Source organism: Hippopotamus amphibius, chromosome X, assembly GCF_030028045.1.
Source record: "Hippopotamus amphibius kiboko isolate mHipAmp2 chromosome X, mHipAmp2.hap2, whole genome shotgun sequence".
NCBI classification, from domain to species: Eukaryota; Metazoa; Chordata; class Mammalia; order Artiodactyla; family Hippopotamidae; genus Hippopotamus; species Hippopotamus amphibius.
In genome coordinates, this window is record NC_080203.1 from 16837458 (window position 1) to 16861328 (window position 23871).

General features: G+C 38.9%; 1 protein-coding gene across 1 annotated transcript in view; it reads right to left on the reverse strand.

Annotated features, from left to right (window-relative positions):
- LOC130842638 (transmembrane 9 superfamily member 2-like) overlaps positions 1-23871 on the reverse strand; it is a 120121-nt gene that overhangs the window by 72142 nt on the left and 24108 nt on the right. The window contains 2 exon segments of the mRNA XM_057719323.1: positions 6286-6397; positions 17116-17243. Coding sequence (XP_057575306.1) covers positions 6286-6397; positions 17116-17243 — 240 coding nt within the window.

Sequence of the window (23871 nt, forward strand, 5' to 3'; positions counted from 1 at the left end):
AAGCTAGCCCACAACTAAAGCTTATATAACTCACATACATAGATACATAGCTAAAATTGATATGACTAGACTGAAACCAAAAAAACCTTTGGCTGGTGATATAAAAACAGTAAGTTTCTAAAGTAAAATATGGTGAATAGAAATACCTTAGCCAGACATTCAAGGTCATTCAAAATCTGGCCCTAACCTATCTTTCTAACCTTTCTACCAATACTATATAAATGATCAAAATCTGGGGTATTAGACAATCTTTTTGGCCTTTATATACCCCAGGGCTTAACACCTGGCATATGGAGTGCATTTATTGCCTGTTGCTGAATGAATAAGCAAATGAAAAAATATTTGTTTCAATCAGACAAGTCTATTCACTGTTCCCCACATACACCATGTACATTCTTACCTGAAAAGCCCTTCCTCTAGCTCCTCCCCAAATTCCTAAATGCCAGGTCTTTTAACTTGGTTCATAGGCCTTCCCACAATGCCTTGCACACCTCTACCCCTTCTATCCAAATTATCCTCAGCATCCTTCAAGGACTAGCTAAAGGAACCTCCCTGGTGGCACAGTGGTTAAGAATCCGCCTGCCAATGCAGGGGACATGGGTTCAATCCCTGATCCAGGAAGATCCCACATGCTGCGGAGCAACTAAGCCCATGCACCGCAACTACTGAGCCTGCGCTCCAGAGCCAGTGAGCCACAACTACTGAGCTCATGTGCCACAACTACTGAAGCCTGCACCACCTAGAGCCCGTGCTCGGCAACAAGAGAAGCCATGGCAACAAGAAGCTCACACACCGCAGTGAAGAGCAGCCCCCGCTCACCGCAACTAGAGAAAGAAAGCCCTGTGCGGCAACCAAGACCCAACACAGCCAAAGAGTAATTAATTAATTAATTAGTTTTTTAAAAAAGGACTAGCTAAAGGCCTCTCTCTTATAAAGGCTCCTTGGCCAATTCACCCACCATAACTCCTTCCCATTCTAAACTCACACCATGTCTCAAAGAGACTTTGTTAGAAGCCTGGACTCTGTAGTCAAGCTAATCTAGATTTATAATCCTTTACATTTGTGACATTGGGCAAGTAACTCTTCCTCTATGAGTCTCAGTTTTATAGTCTATAAAATGAAGATTTAAAATAGCACCTGCCTTCAGAGGACTATTGTGAAAAATAAAGTTAAACTAGGTACTTTATAAAAATTCCCATGCTAGGTGCATGATAGGCCCTTAATAAATATTTGTTATATAAATGGATGAATAAAAAGTCTTCACTCAAATGTTAATCTTTATGGGCCCATCCTTCAATAACTTCTGAATAAAATTGTTATATAAACACCAAACTTTATACCCACTTGGGAACATGTATCATGTTCTGAAAACATAAAACACACAAGATCTTCAATTAAAAAGCAAAGAGACAAAACTTTTATAAAAATTGCTATGTTTGCCTCTGAACCTTTCTGTGGCCAGTAGCTGCCTGATCAGGGGTTCAGGCCAACAACTCGGCCGATGACCACAGGCTCTGCGCCCAAACAGCAGTTTGCAGGTGGCTGCACTAAGGTGGGAGAGGCGGCCCAGGAGGACGGAGCTCGCTAGCCAGGTGGCTGAGGCGCCACAGCTGCTGCATGGCACTGACATCTGTAAGTTGTTTGACGTGTTCAGCTTCCCCAGCTGTGTTCCCCCCTCCCGCCCCGTCCCCAACCCATCCCTGTGTCAGGATCGCACCTACCCCTGCCGTAACCCAGAGACCATCTTTGTGAAAGGCTTCTGCGACCTGCACGAGGGTGAGAGACTGTAGTTCACCCAGCCAAGCACATGGGATCAATCTATGTCACAGGACCTGGTGGGATTTTCTGTATTGAGAGTGAGAAGCAATGAAAGGCAAAAAACAAGTAGAAGCACAGACCAAAGAGGACAGTCCCTGAAAATGTGGAGGTCTAGATCTTTGCCAAGATGGCAGTGGCTAGTCACACATGGCTATTCAGCACTTGAAATGTGGTCAGTCCTAAGCGAGATGAGCTCTTAGTGTAAAACACACACCAGATTTCAAAGACTTGGTTCAAGAAAGAAGAATGTAAGATATTTCTTTATCCAAAAAATGCTATACAAACACTGTGTACTAGTTAATACATTTGTTTCTCACTTTACACGTGTGCTAGGGTTGACCACATATCAGTATCTTGTGGCTGATGGGAGCCAGGTTTCTCACTACCAGAGAAAGCACTTTGGGAAATATTGATGTGTATGATTATCACTGGGTAAAAAAAAAATTCAACCCAAGACAGAAAATAAACAGCACCATCAGAGATATCTATCACCACTCTTCCTGGCACACTCCCAACTATAACAGCAACTTCTAGTATTCATGTAAAGAAGACTATGGTGGTTAAAAGCAATTAAATAAAGAGAAAACAAAAAGAATATTGTGGCTTGGTGCATTCTGACTGTACAAGTGCACTCTGCATACACAAGCTACTCTTGTATAAGACATTAGTGAGTCAAGTGCTCCTGTATCTGAGAGAAGGAATAGGAAACATTGTGTGTCTACTACAGGCTAGGTGCTGTGCTAAATATCTTATATGTTAGCTCACTTATCTCTGATAGCTGTCACATGAGGTGACTATTTTATCCCCATTTTACAGATCAGGAAACATAGGCTCAATATAACCTGCCCAAGTTCACACAGCTAGTAAATGTCAAAGCCGGGATTCAAATCTTGGGTGTGTCTGGTTCTTTCCGTTGTACCACGTCTGGAAGCCAGGGGCCTTCTAAGCACCTTAAATGAGTTTCAATGGGAAAGGAAAATTCCTCTTCTGGAATAGCTCCCAGGATTAAAGAAAGTTAAAGAACAAGGAGTTGAGACCTAACCCCAAATAAGGCAATTCCCCCAAACCCCCATTTGGTATAGCTGCATCTGAACTTGCACTTCAGCTCTTTTGACTGCCACAGTTGCTTTCTGACAGGCAGACCACTAACGCCATACCATGTAGGCTCCTGACATGAATCTAAACTTCAATTTAGATGTGCTTTCCCTTGGCTTTTACTGTAAACATAAGCATTCCTACGCTTAATTTTTTTTTATTTTATTACTTTTTTTCTTCCAGTTTAATTGCGATAGAATTGACATACAGCGCTGTATAAGTTTAAGGTGTACAGCATAAGGATTTGACTTACACACGTCATGAAAGAATGACCACAATAGGTTTAGTGAATATCCATCATCTCATATACTATAGATACAAAATTAAAGAAATAAAAAATATGTTTTCCTTGTAATCAGAACTCTTAGGATTTACTCCCAACAACTTTCACATATAACCTACAGTGTTAATTATATTTATCATGATGTACATTACATCCCTAGTACTTATTTATCTTATAACTGCAAGTTTGTACCTTTTGACCACTATCATCTGATTCCCCCCTCCCCCCAACCCCTGCCTTTGGTAACCACAAATCTGATCTCTTTTTCTATGAGTCTGTTTGTTTGTTTGTTTTTGAAGTATAAGTGATTTACAACTCTATGTTAGTTCTTGTTACACAACATAGTGATTCAGTATTTCTATACATTTCAAAATGATCACCACGATGTCTAGTTACCATCCTACACTTAAAATTTTAATAGCCAATTGATAAGTGATAAAAAACTGTAAGGGCTTCAGCTCTTCAATCAACTTCTGATAATAGCTTAGACTTGGAATACTATTCTCAATCACTGGGGAAAGGTTATTTTAATTTCTTCAGGGTGTATTTCATTCCTTTCCCCAGATTACACTTCTGTGTTTCATCCAGAGATTAGAAGACTGGACTATACTTATTGGACTAGTAAATTGCCTGTTTTCACCAATTGTACTCTGGGTAAACTGCAGGATGTAGGATCAAGTAATCCTGACCTCTAGCTGGATGATTCAGCGTACACACACACATTTCTAACATAAACGTTTCTCATTTTCTTTACAGTAACTCTGTAGGCAGAAAATATAATAGACATTTAATACAGAAACCCAAAATGGAATAGTGGAAAAACTATGAGTTTGGGGCCAAACAGACCTGAGTTTGAATATCACTTCCACCTCCTGCTAGCTATGATCTGAAGAAAATTACTTCAGCTCGCTGGGCTTCAGGATCCTCATTTATAAAATGGAGATAACCACTATAGGTGATACATAGGGACAAAAGCAAGGCAACCCCAAACTGGAATTGCTTTCAGAATGAGATTAGGAAGAATCATGTTATAATGGCTGTCAGGCCATCTATAGAAATGACACAAACCAAGCACAATTTCTAAGTGTTCGAAGAGATCTGAGACCTAATCCCAAATAACGTGATTAGGGTTTTGTCTCAGGAAAGCACATCTAAAGCTATAAGAAATAAGCCTTATGTAAAATCAAGTATAATCAAAGCTGAATCAAAAAATATGACACATAGTCTTTAAAAATGATAAAGAGAAATACATACATCTACATCGTTATAAAAAGCTTTCCCTATGAAAGGAAAGCCCCAAAGTTCATCTTTTGGAGAAGCACCTCTAATACTGTTCAAGGCTAAGAGTACCTGACTCATGAATATATACATCTGGTCCCTGGGCAAGCACAGCACTAGTGTGCCGTGAATATCATCTTTAATAATTCTCTTCCTTTTGCTCCGGGGTCCTATGCTCACCAGGAAACTTTCTATTTATTTTATTCTATCGATATTTGCTTTCTCATATATCTTTATTATAGGCAGATGTGCTAATCAGCTGACATGAATGGTGTGGTCCACTAGGCATTTATATTTCTCCACATAAATTACGAAATTGGTGTTCTGGTTTATATATTGGACCCTTAGGAGTCTGCCTAGTATGAACCTATCTCCCTTTGTGTTACTCATAGAATTAAAATTCCGAAGCAAGATTTTTTAAATTGACAAAAACCTAGTATTGCTGAGTCTGTGAGGAAACAGCAGGTCTTCAGGCCTAGCAACTTTTCTGCAAAAGAATTTGGTAATGTGTTCTCAAAGTGTGTACACCCTGTTACCTAAATAATCCTACTTCTAGGAACTTAGCTCGAGGAGATAATCAGACAAATAAAAAAGTAAGGATGCTCATTAAGGTATTGATTATAATAATTAAAAATTAGGCGTTTGGGTTATTTTCATCAATAGGGCACTAAATAAGTCCATTACAACCTGCACGTTAAATACACTATGCAGTCAATAAAAAGAAGGCTGTGACTCTGTATTCACTGACCTGGAAAGATGTCCATGACATATATATTAAGTGAAAATAGCACATGCAATATCCCATTTGTACAAAGTTGTACACTTTTTAGCACCACATGTGGTGTTTTCCTTATATATTCTACAGAAAATGATGTCCTCATGAGTTCTACCATGGTGTAGGAAATGCTGCATACTATAATCATCTTTTGAAAATTCACAATGCTTTTTAACATCGTGAATACTCTTAAAACCATTGTTTAAACACTGTTTAACCAAGTATTATCCAAAGTAACCTCATCGTAGATTCTTTCTTCCACATAACACCTTTTAAAATACCCAGCTAAAATAAATAAAATATGAAGGAACTAGTTTCCAGAAAACCCTCTGGGAAACATGGGCTTTGAAGAGCTAATCGATTATTCACCAGAATGTTAACAGTCAGTCTGTCTATCCATCTATTTACCAAAATGACATACCATCTTTATAAAAATACTATTTACAAAAGGAAAAATTCCAGATGTACAAATAATAATGAATGTTATATGTTGAGGACCTACTCTCTATCATGCTAAGGGCTTTAATATATCCTAAAGTGAGGATGAAAGGACCTGAGAAGAAATGGAGCCTCAGAGATCACGTGACTTGCCTACGCTCATGCAGCTGGTAAGTGGCCAAGCCCCAATCTGAACTGCAGATCAGTCCAAATGTCCAATATGTCTGCTCTTTTCACTACACCAAACTGTGTGTCTTCCACAAGATCTTCTCCCTTTACGGTTTCACTGGAGCAATCAGCCACCCTGCCAATCCCAGGCAACACCCCTCTGGTTTCCCATGTACCTCATTCAAATGCCAATATGAAGTAAGAGAAAGTAAAGTACCTGGCAAGTCACCTGAAGTGTAGTAGATTGAATATAGAAATTCCTGTAATGATTGTTCTTTCAATGGTTTAAACATAAAGAACTTACCTACTTTCTTGGGCTTCTAATAAGCTGTGTTACATGACTTTAAATGGAAATTAAGGCTTTAATAGTAAAGTACATGATATTTATATACTTGATTTGGAAAAAAAGATGATGGCATGCAATACTCACCTCAAATTTCACCGAGTAAGTGTAGGTTATGTTCAACTTATCTGTATATCCTACAGGAATTTCCATAGGGGGTCCATCACAAGTTAGCTGGTCTTCATCTGCATGTTTATAGCTAATAAAAGAGACGGAGAAAAGAAAGGGAAGGGAAGGGAATTTTTATACCAAACTAACGTTGTAATTTTCTGATTCATAGCTCTTCAGGCATGTAACAATTGCAGGCTGAAAAAAACAGGCCTTTCATTATATTCTGCATTTAAAATTCTTTACAATTTAAAATACTTCTGTTTCTAAATGTCCCTAACACGCAAATAAGACTCAGTATACTGCCCAAAACACAATACTTAAGAACCTTCTCTATGCCTATGGATAGATGTTTTTTTAATCCTTCTACAGGAAGTCCCCTACATATGAACCTTCAAGTTGCAAACCTTCAAAGATGTGAACATACATTCGTTCCATGAATGTCAGGCGTGAGTGAAATTGCAACCTGCCCTCTGTCTCCTATTGCTGACCATCCTTCAGCTCTACCATCTCCCACCTCCTCTCCGTCCTCCAGTCAGTAACTTTTCTTGCCTGTTCACTCAAAACCAGCCCCTGTATGCCAGCTGTCATACTGTGCTACTGTACTTTTCAAGGTACTGTACTGTAAGATTAAAAATGTTTTATTTTTTGTGCCTGTTTGTCTTTTATGTATTATTTGTGTGAAAAGTATTATAAACCTATTACAGTACAGTACTATATAGCCAATTGTGTTAGTTGGACTTACGAATAAATTTCACTTACAAACGCGCTTTCGGAAAGGAACTCATTCGTATGTAGGGGACTTACTGTATTAGCAAATGGCTTTATTTTTCATCTTTTATCACATCCCCTTTCCTATATACTAAAAAAATAATCTTGTAAGCTTGGCTGTAAAATTAGAAAATCAAATACATGATACAGAAGTCATATTTATAAGCACCCAGAGATTTGAGGGCCTACTGTGTGTAAAATGCCATGCTTAGCAATGAAAGGTACTGAGGATATAATCTATGTGAACTTTTTGTGTTTGCAAAAGAGACTGATTATTAAAACCAGAAGATGGAAAACAAAAACTAGAGAAGTGTGAAACTAGACAGGACTGGTAAAACTAGCAAATGCCTGGTCAGAAATAAAGCGACTCTTCTATCACTCAAAAAGTAAAAGAGGAATAAAGGGGAGATAGAAAAACCAAAGGAGAAACCATGATGATTCCCTTTTGAATTATTTACTCAACATACAGTTGGCCCCTTGGCTTCTGTCTAAAGAATAATATGCAATCCTTATGGGATTGTTATCTCTACACATATATGCACAATAAAACCAGTCGTTCACAATTGCAAAGGTTATTGGTGTGCACCTCTTTTTATTCATTCCTGTAACCCTACTTTCTGCTACATAATGTGCCCTTATAAGTGTTTGTAGGATGAATGTATTCTATTAAAAGCGAAAATACATTTTTTTTCTTTTTTTTTTAAATTTTATTTATTTATTTATTATATTTTGGGGGCACACCAAGTTCAATCATCTGTTTTTATACACATATCCCCATATTCCCTCCCTCCCTTGACTCCCCCCCCACCCTCCCTCGAGTCCCCCCGACCCTCCCCGTCCCAGTCCTCTAAGGCATCATCCATCCTAGAGTTGAACTCCCTTTGTTATACAACAACTTTCCACTGGCTATCTATTTTACAGTTGGTAGTATATATATATCTGTGCTACTCTCTCACTTTGTCTCAGCTTTCCCTTCACCCTCCGCCCCCTCCCAAACCTAGAGTTCTCCAGTCCATTCTCTGCATCTGCATCCTTGTTCTTGTCACTGAGTTCATCAGTACCAGTTTTAGATTCCATATATGTGAGTTAGCATACAATATTTGTCTTTCTCTTTCTGACTTACTTCACTCTGTATAACAGACTCTAGGTCTATCCACCTCATGACATATAGCTCCATCTCATCCCTTTTTATAGCTGAGTAATATTCCATTGTATATATATGCCACATATTCTTTATCCATTCATCTGTTGATGGGCATTTCGGTTGCTTCCATGTCCTGGCTATTGTAAATAGTGCTGCAATAAACATTATGGTACATGTTTCTTTTGGGATTACGGTTTTCTTTGGGTATATGCCCAGTAGTGGGATTACTGGATCATATGGTAGTTCTATTTGTAGTTTTTTAAGGAACCTCCAAACTGTTTTCCATAGTGGCTGTACCAACTTACATTCCCACCAACAGTGCAGGAGAGTTCCCTTTTCTCCACACCCTCTCCAACATTTGTTGTTTCCAGATTTTGTGATCATGGCCATTCTGGCCGGTGTGAGGTGATACCTCATTGTGGCTTTGACTTACATTTCTCTGATGATGAGTGATGTTGAGCATCTTTTCATGTGTTTGTTGGCCATCTGTATGTCTTCTTTGGAGAAATGTCTATTTAGGTCTTCTGCTCATTTGTGGATTGGGTTCTTTGCTTTTTTGGTATTAAGCTGCATGAGCTGCTTGTATATTTTGGAGGTTAATCCTTTGTCCGTTGTTTCATAGGCAACTATTTTTTCCCATTCTGAGGGTTGCCTTCTAGTCTTGTTTGTGGTTTCTTTTGCTGTGCAAAAGCTTTTAAGTTTCATGAGGTCCCATTTGTTTATTCTTGATTTTATTTCCATGATTCTAGGAGGTGGATCAAAAAGGATCTTGCTTTGATATATGTCATAGAGTGTTCTGCCTATGTTTTCCTCTAGGAGTTTGATAGTGTCTGGCCTTACATGTAGGTCTTTAATCCATTTGGAGTTTATTTTTGTGTATGGTGTTAGGAAGTGTTCTAATTTCATTCTTTCACATGTTGCTGTCCAATTTTCCCAGCACCACTTATTGAAGAGGCTGTCTTTTTTCCATTGTATACTCGTGCCTCCTTTGTCAAAGATAAGGTGCCCATATGTGTTTGGGCTTACTTCTGAGTTCTCTATTCTATTCCATTGATCTTCCTTTCTATTTTTGTGCCAGTACCATACTGTCTTGATCACTATGGCCTTGTAGTATAGTTTGAAGTCAGGAAGCCTGATTCCACCAACTCCATTTTTCCTTCTCAAGATTGCTTTGGCTATTTGGGGTCTTTTGCATTTCCATACAAATCGTAAGATTTCTTGCTCTAGTTCTGTGAAAAATGCCATTGGCAATTTGATCGGGATTGCATTGAATCTGTAAATTGCTTTGGGTAGTACAGTCATTTTCACAATGTTGATTCTTCCAATCCAGGAACATGGTATGTCCCTCCATCTGTTTGTGTCATCTTTGATTTCTTTCATCAGTGTCTTAAAGTTTTCTGCATACAGATCTTTTGCCTCCTTAGGCAGGTTTATTCCTAGGTATTTTATTCTTTTGGTTGCAATGGTGAATGGGAGAGTTTCCTTAATTTCTCTTTCTGCTCTTCCGTTGTTCGTGTATAGGAATGCAAGAGATTTCTGTGCATTACTTTTGTATCCTGCTACTTTACTAAACTCATCAATTAGTGCTAGCAGTTTTCTGGTAGAGTCTTTAGGGTTTTCTATATATAATATCATGTCATCTGCGAAGAGTGACAATTTCACTTCTTCTTTTCCAATTTGGATTCCTTTCATTTCATTTTCTTGTCTGATTGCTGTGGCTAAAACTTCCAAAACTATGTTGAATAATAATGGTGAGAGTGGACATCCTTGTCTTGTTCCTGTTCTTAGAGGGAATTCTTCCAGTTTTTCCCCATTGAGAATGATGTTGGCTTTCGGTTTCTCATATATGGCTTTTATTATGTTGAGGTAATTTCCTTCTATGCCCATTTTCTGGAGAGTTTTTATCATAAATGGATGTTGAACTTTGTCAAAAGCTTTTTCCGCATCTATTGAGATGATCATATGGTTTTTATCCTTCAATTTGTTGATATGATGTATCACGTTGATTGATTTGCATATACTGAAGAATCCTTGCATCCCAGGGATAAACCCCACTTGATCATGGTGGATGATTTTTTTAATGTGCTGTTGGATTCTGTTAGCTAGTATTTTGTTGAGGATTTTTGCATCTATATTCATCAGTGATATTGGCCTGTAATTTTCTTTTTTTGTGACATCTTTGCCTGGTTTTGGTATCAGGGTGATGGTGGCTTCATAGAATGAGTTTGGGAGTGTTCCGCCTTCTGCAATATTTTGGAAGAGTTTGAGAAGGATATGTGTTAGCTCTTCTCTAAATGTTTGATAGAATTCGCCTGTGAACCCATCTGGTCCTGGGCTTTTGTGTGTTGGGAGATTTTTAATCACTGCCTCAATTTCTGTACTTGTGATTGGTCTGTTCGTGGTTTCTATTTCTTTCTGGTTCAGTCTTGGAAGATTGTATTTTTCTAAGAATGTATCCATTTCTTCCAGGTTATTCAATTTCTTGGCATATAGTTGCTTGTAGTAGTCTCTCATGATCTTTTGTATTTCTGTGGTGTCCATTGTTACTTCTCCTTTTTCATTTCTAATTCTGTTGATTTGCATCTTCTCCCTTTTTTTCTTGATGAGTCTGGCTAATGGTTTATCAATTTTGTTAATCTTCTCAAAGAACCAGCTTTTAGTTTTATTAATTTTTGCTATTGCTTCCTTCCTTTCTTTTTCATTTATTTTTGCTCTGATCTTTATGATTTCTTTCCTTCTGCTCACTTTGGGGTTTCTTTGTTCTTCTTTTTCTAATTGTTTTAGGTGTAAGGTTAGGATGTTTATTCAATAATTTTCTTGTTTCTTAAGGTAGGACTGTATTGCTATAAACTTCCCTCTTAGAACTGCTTTTGCTGCGTCCCATAGGTTTTGGGTTGTTGTGTTTTCATTGTTATTTGTTTCCAGATATTTTTTGATTTCCTCTTTGATTTCTTTAGTGATTTCTTGGTTGTTTAAGAGTGAATTGTTTAGCCTCCATGTGATTGTATTTTTTGCAGTTTTTTTCCTGTAATTGATATCTAGTGTTATAGCGTTGTGGTCTGAGAAGATGCTTGATATGATTTCAATTTTCTTGAATTTGCCAAGGTTTGATTTATGACCCAAGATGTGATCTATCCTGGAAAATGTTCCGTGTGCACTTGAGAAGAAAGTGTAGTCTGTTCTTTTTGGATGGAATGTCATATAAATATCAATTAAGTCGAGATGGTCTAATATGTCATTTAAAGCTTGTGTGTCTTTATTTATTTTCTGTTTGGATGATCTGTCCATTGATGTAAGTGGGGTGTTCAAGTCTCCCACTATTATTGTGTTACTGTCGATGTCCCCTTTTACAGCTGTTAGCATTTGCCTTATATATAGGGGTGCTCCTATGTTGGGAGCATAGATATTTACCATTGTGATATGTTCTTCTTGAATGGATCCCTTGATCATTATGTAGTGTCCTTCCTTGTCTCTTTTAATAGTCTTTACTTTAAGGTCTAATGTGTCTGATATGAGTATTGCTACTCCAGCTTTCTTTTGGCTTCCATTTCCATGGAATATCTTTTTCCATCCCTTTACTTTCAGTCTATATGTATCCCTTGGTCTGAAGCGGGTTTCTTGTAGGCAGCATAGAGAAGGGTCTTGTTTTTGTATCCATTCAGCCAGTCTGTGTCTTTTGGTTGGAGCATTTAATCCATTTACATTTAAGGTGATTATTGACATGTGTGTTATAATGACCATTTTCTTAATTGTTTTGGGTTTGTATTTGTAGGTTTTTTCCTTTTCTTGTGTTTCCTACTTAGAGAAGTTCCTTTAGCACTTGTTGTAAGGCTGGTTTGGTGGTGCTGAATTCTCTTAACTTTTGCTTGTCTGGAAAGCTTTTGATTTCTCCCTCAAATCTGAATGAGATTCTTGCTGGGTAGAGTATTCTTGGCTGTAGGTTTCTCTCTTTCAGGACTTTCAGTATATCCTGCCATTCCCTTCTGGCCTGCAGAGTTTCTGTAGAAAGGTCAGCTGTTATCCTTATGGGTTTTCCCTTATATGTTATTTGTTGCTTTTCTCTTGCTGCTTTTAATATTTTTTCTTTGTGTTTAATTGTCATTAGTTTGATTAATATGTGCCTTGGTGTATTTCTCTTTGGGTTTATTCTGTATGGGACTCTCTGTGCTTCTTGGATTTGGTTAATTATTTCCTTTCCCATGTTGGGGAAGTTTTCCACTAGAACCTCTTCAAATATTTTCTCAGACCCTTTCTTTGTTTCTTCTTCTTCTGGGTTGCCTATAATTTGAATGTTGGTACGTTTAATATTATCACTGAGGTCTCTGAGACTGTCTTCTATTCTTTTTATTCTTTTTTCTTTTTCCTGCTCTGTGGCATTTATTTCCCCCATTCTATCTTCCAACTCACTTATTCGTTCTTCTGCCTCAGTCATTCTGCTGGTTATAGCATCTAGAGTATTTTTAATTTCAGTTATTTTGTTATCCATTGTTGTTTGTTTTTCTGAGTTCTTATGAACTGTTTTTTGTACTTTCTCTATTTTGTTATTGAGATTTTGTATCATTTTTACTATCATTACTCTGAATTCTTTTTCAGGCATTTTTCCTATTTCCTCCTCATTTATTTGATCTTGTGGGTTTTTTTCCTGCTCCTTTGCCTGCATGGGGTTTCTTTGTTTCCTCATGGTTGTCCAAACTTTTGGGGTTGCTTGTCCTGGTGATAGAGGTGTTTATAGAAGACTGTCCAAGCTTCACACTAATGTCCAAGTGTTGGGTTAAACAAATATTAAGTCTTGGGTTTTTTGTATTATTCTGTGGCCAGCAGAGCTTCCTTTATTGTTCGTCTGTAAGTGTCGGTGTGTGGGGAGGGAGAGGGTACAATAGTGGCTCCTTTCCCTGGGAGTGAGTGAGCAGTGGCGCACTGTTGTTTCAGTCGGGCTTGGAGGTGCCTGTTGCAGCGGGAAGCCGGTGGCTCAGGTGTAAACAGAAAGTCTCAGAGTTGGGCCTCTCTCGGGTTTTTTTTTTTTTTTTCTTCTAGGCAGCCTCCCTGCTGCCGGAGTTCCAAGGGGTTTTAATCCAGCCCCACCTGAGTGCCTGAGGGTCCTTGTTATCCCTGAGTGCCTTGGGTGGCCCACAGGGCGTCTCTCCACTGCCAGCTGCAGAGGCACCGAAAGAAAGAGAGAGAGGCTATGCCCGCGGCTCCTCCCCTCCGCCCGTGAGCCTGCAGCCTAGCCGCCATCATGGCCTGGCAGCTCTCAGGGGCAGGCACTCCTCACTGCAGACCTCTTCCCTCCTGTCCTCTCAGTCCGTCACCTTACTGGCAATGATTTTTCTCACCCTGAACCGGCTCTCCAGTTCCCACGCTCCTACTCCCGGACCCTCTGTTCAGCTGTGAATCGATGTCTCAGTCCGGAAACGCTGAGCTGCGGTGCGGACCCTCCATGTGTTTCTCACTCCCTCCCGTCTGCCACAGCTCTGCCACTTCACCCTCTTTGAGCCATCGTAGATGCCTCCCTACCGGTTATGTCAGGATCCTTGCGGTCCTTTCTGGTGTCCAAGGTTGTCTGCTGGTGTTCAGCTGGTTCTCTGTGGGAATTATTGCGTCCTTCGGTGCATTCCCAATGCATCTGTGGAGAGGGATGCATTCCACGTCCCTCTACTTCACCGCCATCTTTTTCTCCCAAAAATACATTTTAAAACAGCTATGAATTAAAGAAATAATAATTAAGGCTACAGATCAAAACTTAACATTAAAGATAAAGATTAAATTACTGCAAGATAATGCATAACAAGGTTCACTGTTTAAGCACGGGTCCTAAACCCAGCACAGGAGAGATCTGCATTTCATATTAGAGAGATTATGTAGCAAACATTGTGTTAAGATCTCTAATCAAGGTAGAAGCCCTATCTTAAACCACTGGCCTTACATATGGGTTGTACAAGGCCTTACAGGCCATTTTCACAACTTTGACTTTTACTCTGAGATGGGAAGCCACTGGAGGATTCTGAGCAGAGGATTGACATAAGCTGAAATTTAGAAAGGAACGCTCTGAATGCTGTATTGAGAACAGATTATGAGAAGACAGGGGTAGCAGCAAGGAGACCAGCTAGGTTTCTGCAACAATCCAGGTGAGATATAACAATGTCTTGGACCAGGTGATAGTGGTAGAGGTGATAAAAAGTGGTAGATTTTGAATATATTTTTTAAATAAAGTCACGTGGGGAATTCCCTGGTGTTGCAGTGGTTAAGACACAGCACTTTCATTGCTGTAGGCCCAGATTCAATCCCTGGTCAGGAACTAAGATCCTGAAAGTCACACAGCGCAGCCAAAAAAAAAAAGAGCCAGAAGATCTGCCAAAGGGTTGGACTAGATACAGGGTATGAGTGAAGAATGATAGAGAAATCAAGGGTGATGCCATGGTTTGGGGGCCTGAGCAACTAGAAGGATGTAGTTGCCATTTACTGAGATGGAGAAAACAACAGGAGAAGTGGGTTTGGAGGGAAGATTAGAAGTTCGTTTGGGACTTCCTAGGTGGCGCAGTGGTAAAGAATCTGCCTGCCAATGCAATGGACACAGGTTCGAGCCCTGCCCTGGAAAGATTCCACATGCCACGGAGCAACTAAGCCCGTGCGCCTTAAAAAAAAAAAAAAAAAAAAAAAAAGAAAGAAAATATACTTAAAAAAAAAAAAAAAGAAGAAGTTCGTTTGGGGACGTGTTAAGTTGGAAATGTCTATTAGACATCCAAATAAGACATATCGAGTAGACAGCTAGACATACAAGTCTAGAGACCTAAGAGTATATTGTGGTATCTGATGCCATGAGACAGGGTAAGATCACCAAGGTGTGAGTATAAATAAAGAGGCAAAGCTCAAGACTGTCCTGGGGCCCTCTGACATTAACAGGTTGGAGAAATGAGAAGACTGATGAGCAACCAGTGAGACAGAAGAAAACCAGGAAAGTGGTAACCCAAAAGCCAAATACAGCAGGTGTTTTAAGGAAAAAAGAGATGATCAACTATGGCAACCATCAGGGAAATTAACAGGGTACAGTACCTAAAAGAAAACACGAGACTCTAGACCTAGAAAACCATTAGGCCTAACTCACGTCTATGACCTTGAGCAGATTGCCGAATTCTGAAAAAGATGAAATTTAACACAATCCTTATTCTCAGGGGGCCCAAATAAATGAGCTTTACTGTGATTAGATAAAAGTTTTATTGCATGCATACATAAGCTATTACTATGGGCAGTGTAGAATAAATACAGCTCTAGAAAAAGATTTTTCTTGGCTTTTTCACTCTATCTGAGCCTGAGAATATGAGAGGTGACTATAAGCATTAAATTTGATTTTCATATAGCTGATGAGATTAGCTTCCTGTATCATGCTTTGTATATTTAGTACCTTTCTACCCAGATGACTTTCAACATGAGCAGCCATCCTCAGTCAGACCTCACAGTCCATCAACCAAAAATTCTGTTCCCAGGTATCAGAAGTGACATACACAAAAAAAAATGGGTGATTGTCCTTGACAATGGTTAGTATTCCCTGGCCTCTCTTAGTAGCTCTGTTTACCCCGTTATTCATAAATATGCCCTGATCCTTTTAATCCCTCTTTTATTTCCTGTCTGTAACACCTTATGAAATAAATCTTCAAAAATTTTTAACACAGCCACTAATTTAAAAAGAATATCTTTTTACTAAGATAAATCAGAGTTGGAACATACCAGTGTTCTTCATCTTTTGGGGTCTGTTTATCTAATGAAATATATAGATTCTTTTGCCCAGAAAAATACACAAACACATAAAAATTGGGTTTGATGCATCAGTATCTATATGAAAAACTCCTAATCCTTTTGCAGACGAGGAAATTAAACCTATGAGAGATCAGGTTAACCTACCCATGGTCAAAAGCTTGGCACAGTACATTCTCTACCTATTCTTTCCCTTTGACCATCAGCTGTGACAGACAGAACAACCTTGGCTAAAGTAAAATAGGCCAGTCAGCTTAAAAACAATGAAGTCTGCTTCTTTTCCATGAACTTAGGGTTGACTTCCAAAATGGAACCAGCAGAGATCAGACTAAAATCCAAATTTCCGATTTCCTTGTTCTGTGTTCAGAAAATTATACCACATTTACCTCCTTTAATATACTTCACATAAGTTTCAAAGGATAACTTCCCCATCCTAATATTCCAGGTTTTATAATATTTTGCCCATATGGATCATGATTTGATACACTGTATGATATATTCCCCTCTTTCTTTTAATTGAAGAGTACTAATCTTATTCTACATTTTCAAAGAGTCTTAAAGTTGGAACATTATTTGTCACCTGTCCGGTCTCTTACCCAATGCAGAACTGCCTTTTACCATTCATTAAGCACTCACTTACTAGGAATGAGATACCATGCTGGGTGCCTAAATTATGAAATCTCTAAGAGCTGGGTCATCTAGGCTCTTCCTACAAATGTCTAGGGATTAACTACTCACTAATTCTTGAGATTGCTTATTCAAGTGTTAGCTCTAATTGCTAGCAGATTCTTCCTTATATCCAGCTGATACCTGCCTAATAGACTCCACTGGTACTAGAATTGTCCTCTGAAGAAACACAAATCTTAATCTAATCTCTTTGTCATATAGCCGCAACTAAAGAAGAGAGTTAGGATACCCTCAATAAGTCAATTCTCTTCCATATCTGTCAGTTCTTCCTCACATTACATGTTACTCAGATGCTTACAATAGGTTAAAGAGAATAAAGTTGCCTATTTGATTTTTCAAACTTTGTCTAAGGTTATATCACACATGTATCCTAAAAATGAAAATTTTGGTGAGATCTTCTACATTTTGAATTAATTTTTAAATTAATGGAACTAATTAAAAAGAGATTCTATAATTACCTTTTGGGATCAAGTCTAGCAGTAACCAATTTTGCAATATCCCAATTTATTTCACTTTCCCTGTGATATGTAATGGTAATATCAACGTGGTTGAAGAGGTAGAAAGTATTACTTTTGTTGAATTCAGACTGGAAAAAGATAAAGAAAAATGAAAGAAGTTTAAATTTTTCCTACAAACTAGAAAACATAAAATCTAATCATGGAATGAAATGGGATATATTAGTTCTAAAATATCAAGCTATAAATTAAGCATACTGACATGTAAGTGTGTTCTTATAGAATTAAAACTGTAACCCTGAGCATCTGGCCTAAAATTAAGATGTTAGTTAATTCTACAGTTTTAAATAGTTGTTACAAAGGAATAATATTGCAAATATAAAATTCACAAATGCATGCATCGCTAGATTTTTAACAACAGAAAACTATGAAGTAATGCAAATAAACTAATAAATCAGTATTTTAAATTTAAGCATGTCAAAAATGTCAAGAGCTTGGGCTTTATTTATGTTAAAAATAGTAAAGCAAGAAAAACTAGAAGGAAGACATGTTTCAGAATAACTATGTCGTCTCTGGGTAGTGAGATTATATGCAATAATTTTTCTGTACTTAGCAAATTTTGTTTAATGAGGGTATATTTACATTTCTAATCAGAAGCATCAAACAGATAAAAACTGACTGAAACTCTCTCTACCAGCCAAGTATTCATTAGTTCACTCCCTAGTAGCCACAACTATAACTGAAGATAATCATCTTAGATCAATGCTTCTTAAACTTGAAAGTTTATACAAATTACCCAGGGATCTTGTTAAAATGCAGATTCTGACTCACTGGGCCTAGGGTGACGCCTGAAATGCTGTATGTCTAACAAGCTCCCAGGTGGTGCCAATGCTGCTGGTCCTGGCACACACTTTGAGAACCAGTGAAGGACTATTTTTCCATAAGGGTTTGGGGGGCAGTTTTTGTATAAGAGTTGTGATGGGTTGGACTGTATCCCCCAGAAGATAGGTTTAAGTCCTAATCCATTACACCTGTGAATGTGACCTTATTTGGAAATAGGGTCTCTGTAAGACAAAATCAAATTAAGATGAGGCCATTCAGGTGGGCTCTAATCCAACATAATCAGAGTCTTTATAAAAAGAGGGAAGAAGGCCATGTGGAGACAGGAGGAGACTGGAGTGATACAGCCACAAGCCAAGGAATGCCAAAGACTGCCGGCTGTCACCAGAATCTAGGGGAGAGGCATGGCACAAATTCTCCCTCAGAGCCCTCAAAAGGAACCAGCACTGTTGCTGACGGCTTGATCTTGGGCTTCTATTCTCCAAAACTCTGAGACAATAAATTTGTTGTTTTAAGACACCCACTGTGTGGTACTTCGTTACAGCAGCCCTAGCAAACTAAGACAAAGGTTAACAATATGAGCTTTGCAATCAGACAGCCATTTACTAGCTATATGATCACAGAAAAGTCATTTAACCTCTTTGAGCTTCAGTTTCCCCTTTTTAAAACTGGGGACAATAATAGGATTGCCCATAGCATTGTTGAGAGGATTAAATAGAATAATGCGTGTAAGGTATGTAGTGCAGTATTTGGCATAGGAAGCCTAAATATTAGCTATTATGTTACCCAGGCCTTCAATCTTCAGAGAATGAGTACAAATGAGCCTTGTCAATTACCATATTGAGTAATCTACAACATGGAGGACTCCTAGATTAAGAATTATGACTCAAACATGGGTTCGAGCCCTGATCCGGGAAGATCCCGCATGCCTTGGAGCAACTAAGCCCGTGCAACACAACTACTGAGTCTGCACGCCCATGCCACAACTACTGAGGCCAAGCACCTAGAGTCCGTGCTCTGCAACAAGAGAAACTACCGCAATGAGAAGCCCACACACCGCAACAAACAGTAGCCCCCGCTCACCGCAACTAAAGAGCCCGTGAGCAGCAACAAAGACCCAACATAGCCAATAAATAAATAAATGAATAAATAAGTAAACAAATTAAAACAAAACATTGGGATAAAATTCAGATTTTGCCACATACGATCTTAGTCGTTCTGGGCCTTAGTTTTCTTAGCTGTAAATGGGGCTACCATCACTTAATTCATAACAATTGTTAAGAGGATTAAGTGATGAATTATATGGAAAGACCTAGCATAGCACCTACCACAGAATAAGAAAGTCATTAAATGTTAGTTTCCTTCCTACTAGATATTAAAATTATGCTTTAAAACTTTAACTAGGGACTTCCCTGGTGGCGCAGTAGTTGAGTCTGCCTGCCAATGCAGGGGACATGGGTTCAATCCCTGCTCCAGGAGGATCTCACATGCCATGGAACAGGTAGGCCTGTGCACCACAACTACTGAGCCTGTGCTCGAGAGCCCGTGCACCACAACTGCACACCCAGAGCCCATGCTCCACAACAAGAGAAGCCACAGCAATGAGAAGCCACTGCAAACAAGAGTAGCTCCCACTCACCACAATTAGAGAAAGCCTGCATGCAGCAATGAAGACCCAATGCAGGGGCTTTCTAGGTGGCGCAGTGGTTGAGAATCTGCCTGCCAATGCAGGGGACACGGGTTCAATCCCTGCTCCAAGAAGATCCCACATGCCACGGAGCAACTAAGCCCATGTGCCACAACTATTGAGCCCATGTGCTGCAACTACTGAAGCCCACACGCCTAGAGCCCATGCTCCACAACAAGAGAAACCACGGCAATGAGAAGCCCGCGCACCACAACGAAGAGTAGCTCCCACTCACCGCAACTAGAAAGAAAGCCCACGCACAGCAAAAAAGACCCAACACAGCCAATAAAATAAATAAATAAATAAATCTTTAAAAAAAAAAACTTTAACTGGATTTCCAATTGCAATCTTATTTGGGCCAAATTTTCTGCTTAAAACTACAAATGATAAATATAACAAATATCTCCTTAAAAGCAACATGAGCATGGAATGTACAACACCAAGAGTTACCCCTAATGTAAACTATGGACTTTGGGTGATTATGATGTCATGCACCTATGTAGGTTCATCACTTGTAACAAATGGCCCACTAAGGTAGAGGCTTCTGAGAATGGGGGAGACTGTGCATGGGTGGGGCAGGGGGTAGATGAGAAATCTCTGTACCTTCCTCTCAATTTTGCTATGAATCTAAACCTGCTCTAAAAAAAAATAACTTTAAAATTTAAAAATGAAAAAAAGCAACATGAGTGACAAGAAAGTAAGGAACTACCATACCAAACTCTAAGAGAAAGTAGGAAGCCAGAGAGGTCAGCTGGGTAAGGGAGCAGATGCTGCTATTGCCCTGAGGACACCTGCTGATCTGGGCAAACTTGAACTTGGGTTTGGGTAGCTTCATGGGATGAGGAAGAAGGAACTCAGGGAGGTCCCAGGACCCTCTCAGGTGAGAAGGCTAATATGAGACCCTCTGCACATTAACATGAGACCACCCACCCCTTCCAAAAGCAACATCCTCAGGGCAAAGGTGAGTCACAAGTGAACCTGCTCCTATAGTCCCAATGGACTATTGAGAAGATGGATGTGAAGCTAAGCAGAACAAGGTGGAGGCAGGGGACAGAAATAAAACTGTTCTTAAAAAACTGTGGCAAAAAAAAAAAAAAAAAAGCTGTGGCCATAGACCAGCCCTGACCTAGATTTGCAGGCTGGATTCACATCATCTAAGTGGCCCCAGAAAGTTCAAGTTATGAATTTGCTTTAAGGTGGTCCCAGACTGGTATTTCCCAAAGACAGCTTGTGGAAATAAATGAAAATCCTCTCTGGAGGAAAGTACTTTGACCCTAGGACTCAAAGAAACTCCACAAACAATCTTCGCGAACAGTGAGTATGTAGTCAAAATAATGAAGCATACAACGAAACAAGGAGTCACGAGCAAGAATCAGCAGAAACAAACTTGTAAAGATTTCAGATCCAGGAACGATCACAGGCAGATTTAAAATTAACCAAATTGAATATATTTTAAAGACATCACATACAAGTGTGAAAGCACGTGCATGAAATAGAAAAGTATAAAATAATGACCTAGCAGATATGAAAAAGAACAAAACTTGTAGAAATGAGAAAGCTGATTACTAAAATTCTCTTCTCTTCTCTTAAGAGGAGGAAGAAGTGAAAAGAGAATTTATAGACTGGAAGATAGACTAGAAGAACATAGCACAGGAAAAAAATGGAAAATGCAGAAGGGAAGTTAAGAGGCATGGAGGAGGAAATAACATTTAGCATAGCTTTAATGGGAGTCTGAAAAGGAAAGAAGAAAATATCTGACCATGGCTAAGAATTACAGAACTGATGAAAGGCACCAATCCAGGGAACTCAAGGAATTACAAACAGGATTAAAAACAAAGCAAAACAAAAATCCATAACCAGACACTTAATCATGAAACTGCATAACACCCTCTAAAGAAAGAGGTGACTGGGAGTTCCCTGGTGGCCTAGTGGTTAGGATTCTGGGCTTTCACTGCCTCATCCCGAGTTCAATCCCTGGTCGGGGAACTGAGATCCCACAAGCTGTGTGGCACAGAGAAAAAAAAAAAGTGACGAACACGTAGGTATAAATGAAAGGACTATAACAGAAATACGAACCTTAAATATTAGAAGAATTACAACAATAAAAATGTAGACCATATAAAAAATTTTCAAATAAATACTATATTTCATGGAATCTAAAATGCCACCACTTGTAAAACATCATTATTTTATGTGCTGCTAAAAAAACACTGCCAATTAAACTTTAACATGGCATCAACCAGAAGACACATCTTGATTTCATAAATGTTAAAATATAGGAAAACATGAGTCTTAGAGTCAATAAAATGTGGAACATCAAAATAGTAAATGGAATGTAATATAACAGAACTGAGAGCAAATGTCATCTCAATACATGTAAGTGGGCTTAACTCACCTATTAAGAGGAAAAGATTTTTCAGAAGATACCACAAAGCAAAACTCAACAACACATTGTATAAAAGAGACACATGTAAAAGAGATTCTGAAAAGTTAAAAATGAAAGGATAGGCAAAGTTACACCAAGCAAATGTATGCAAAAAGAAAGCAAGAGAATTGGACTTCCTCCTCCAGACATGATGGAATAACAAGAGACCAGATTTACTTTTTCACCTTAAACAACTCTTTCAAATCAGTAAAATATATGGAAACAACAGTTTCAGACCTTGGACAACAAAGGACATTAAGAGAGTGATCACCCAGAGAAGGGGAAGCCTCCAGCTGCCCTCCCAGAAAGAATTTCCAGGTTGTGCTGCAGGGAAAGGTACCTAAGCAGAGCCCTGCAATCTCCTCCAGTTGAGAAGACAAAGTTCAAAGTCCAGAGAGGCCAAGGGGGCTAGATTTTGTGGGGCAGAATACCAGAAAGGAGAGCAGCACAGATTTCTGGAGATATGTGAGGGCTCTCTTTCATCAGAGTATTGATCAGTACATGAGTGTAAGGTGTGCCAGTTGTTGATTTATTGTCTCTCATCCTCAAATTCATGCTCTCTGACCTCCGTGAAAATTATCTGGGCCCATTCAATATTGTAAATAGTTTTCCTTTGCAAGCTGGCACTGAATGAAGCTTTGTCGGTAGAGGGCGCTGGATAGACACTGCAAGAGAAAAGGGTTTTGTTTCCTGGTTGATAAATGCTCACTCCGCCATGCTCCTGTTTCTTCAGCCTCAGCAACCTCTAAGAAATTAATGGATCCAGTTCTCATAGTAGAAGACAGAAACAAAACACATCAGGTAGAGGGAGATGAACAGGCAGAGCACAGAAGACTTTTAGGTCAGTGAAACTACTCTGTATGATAACAGTGGATACATGTCATTATACATTTGTCCAAATCCATAAAATGTAAAACACCAAGAGCGAACCCTAATGTAAACTGTGGACTTTGGGTGATAATGGTGTAGCAGTGCAGCTTCTTCAACTGTAACAAATGTACCACATTCTAATGAGTGATGTTGATAATGGGGGAGGCTATGCATGTATGGGGGCAGAAGGCACATGCGAAGTCCTGTACCTGCCGCTTAATTTTTCTTGATACTAAAACTGCTGTAGATAATAAATCTATTTTTAAAAAAGAGATATCATGTGCCTCCTGATTAAAGAATGCATCACTACCTTATCCTGCCAAAGAGATCAAACCTGAATGTAATCAAGCCACTGGATCCATCTACCAATCAGGGGCAGAGGAAAATGCACCACTGTTTGGATGAATGATACAGGAATTGACAAATGGATAGATATGTGATAAATCAAACACAGAAAAATGCTAATTATAGAATCTACATGCTGGGTTTATGAGTGTCCCCTATATAATTCATTCAACTTTTCTGTGCGTTTGAAAATGTTCACAATAAAACGTTGAAAAAAGATACATAAAATGGTCAAGTCTAAACTGTAGTATCTAGGGATGTAGACCTGGATGATAAAACCGTGGAAGAAATACAAGGAAGCGATTAGGGTAAAAGTTAGGATAGTGGTTATTTTAGGGGAAGAAAGAGTGTTGTAATGGGGTAGGGATACTGGGATACCTTCTGGGGTGGCTGGCCAAATTCTATTTCTTAATCTGCCTGGGGTTTACAAAGGTGTTCCCCTTATAATAATGCATTAAATTTTATATCTGTTCTGTATGGTTTTCTGTATCTGTATTTTACAACAAAAAAGTTTTTTTAAAAGTCCATGTCCTTTGACCCAGCAATTACACATATAGGAATTTATCCTAAGGTCATAATTAGACAAGAGTAC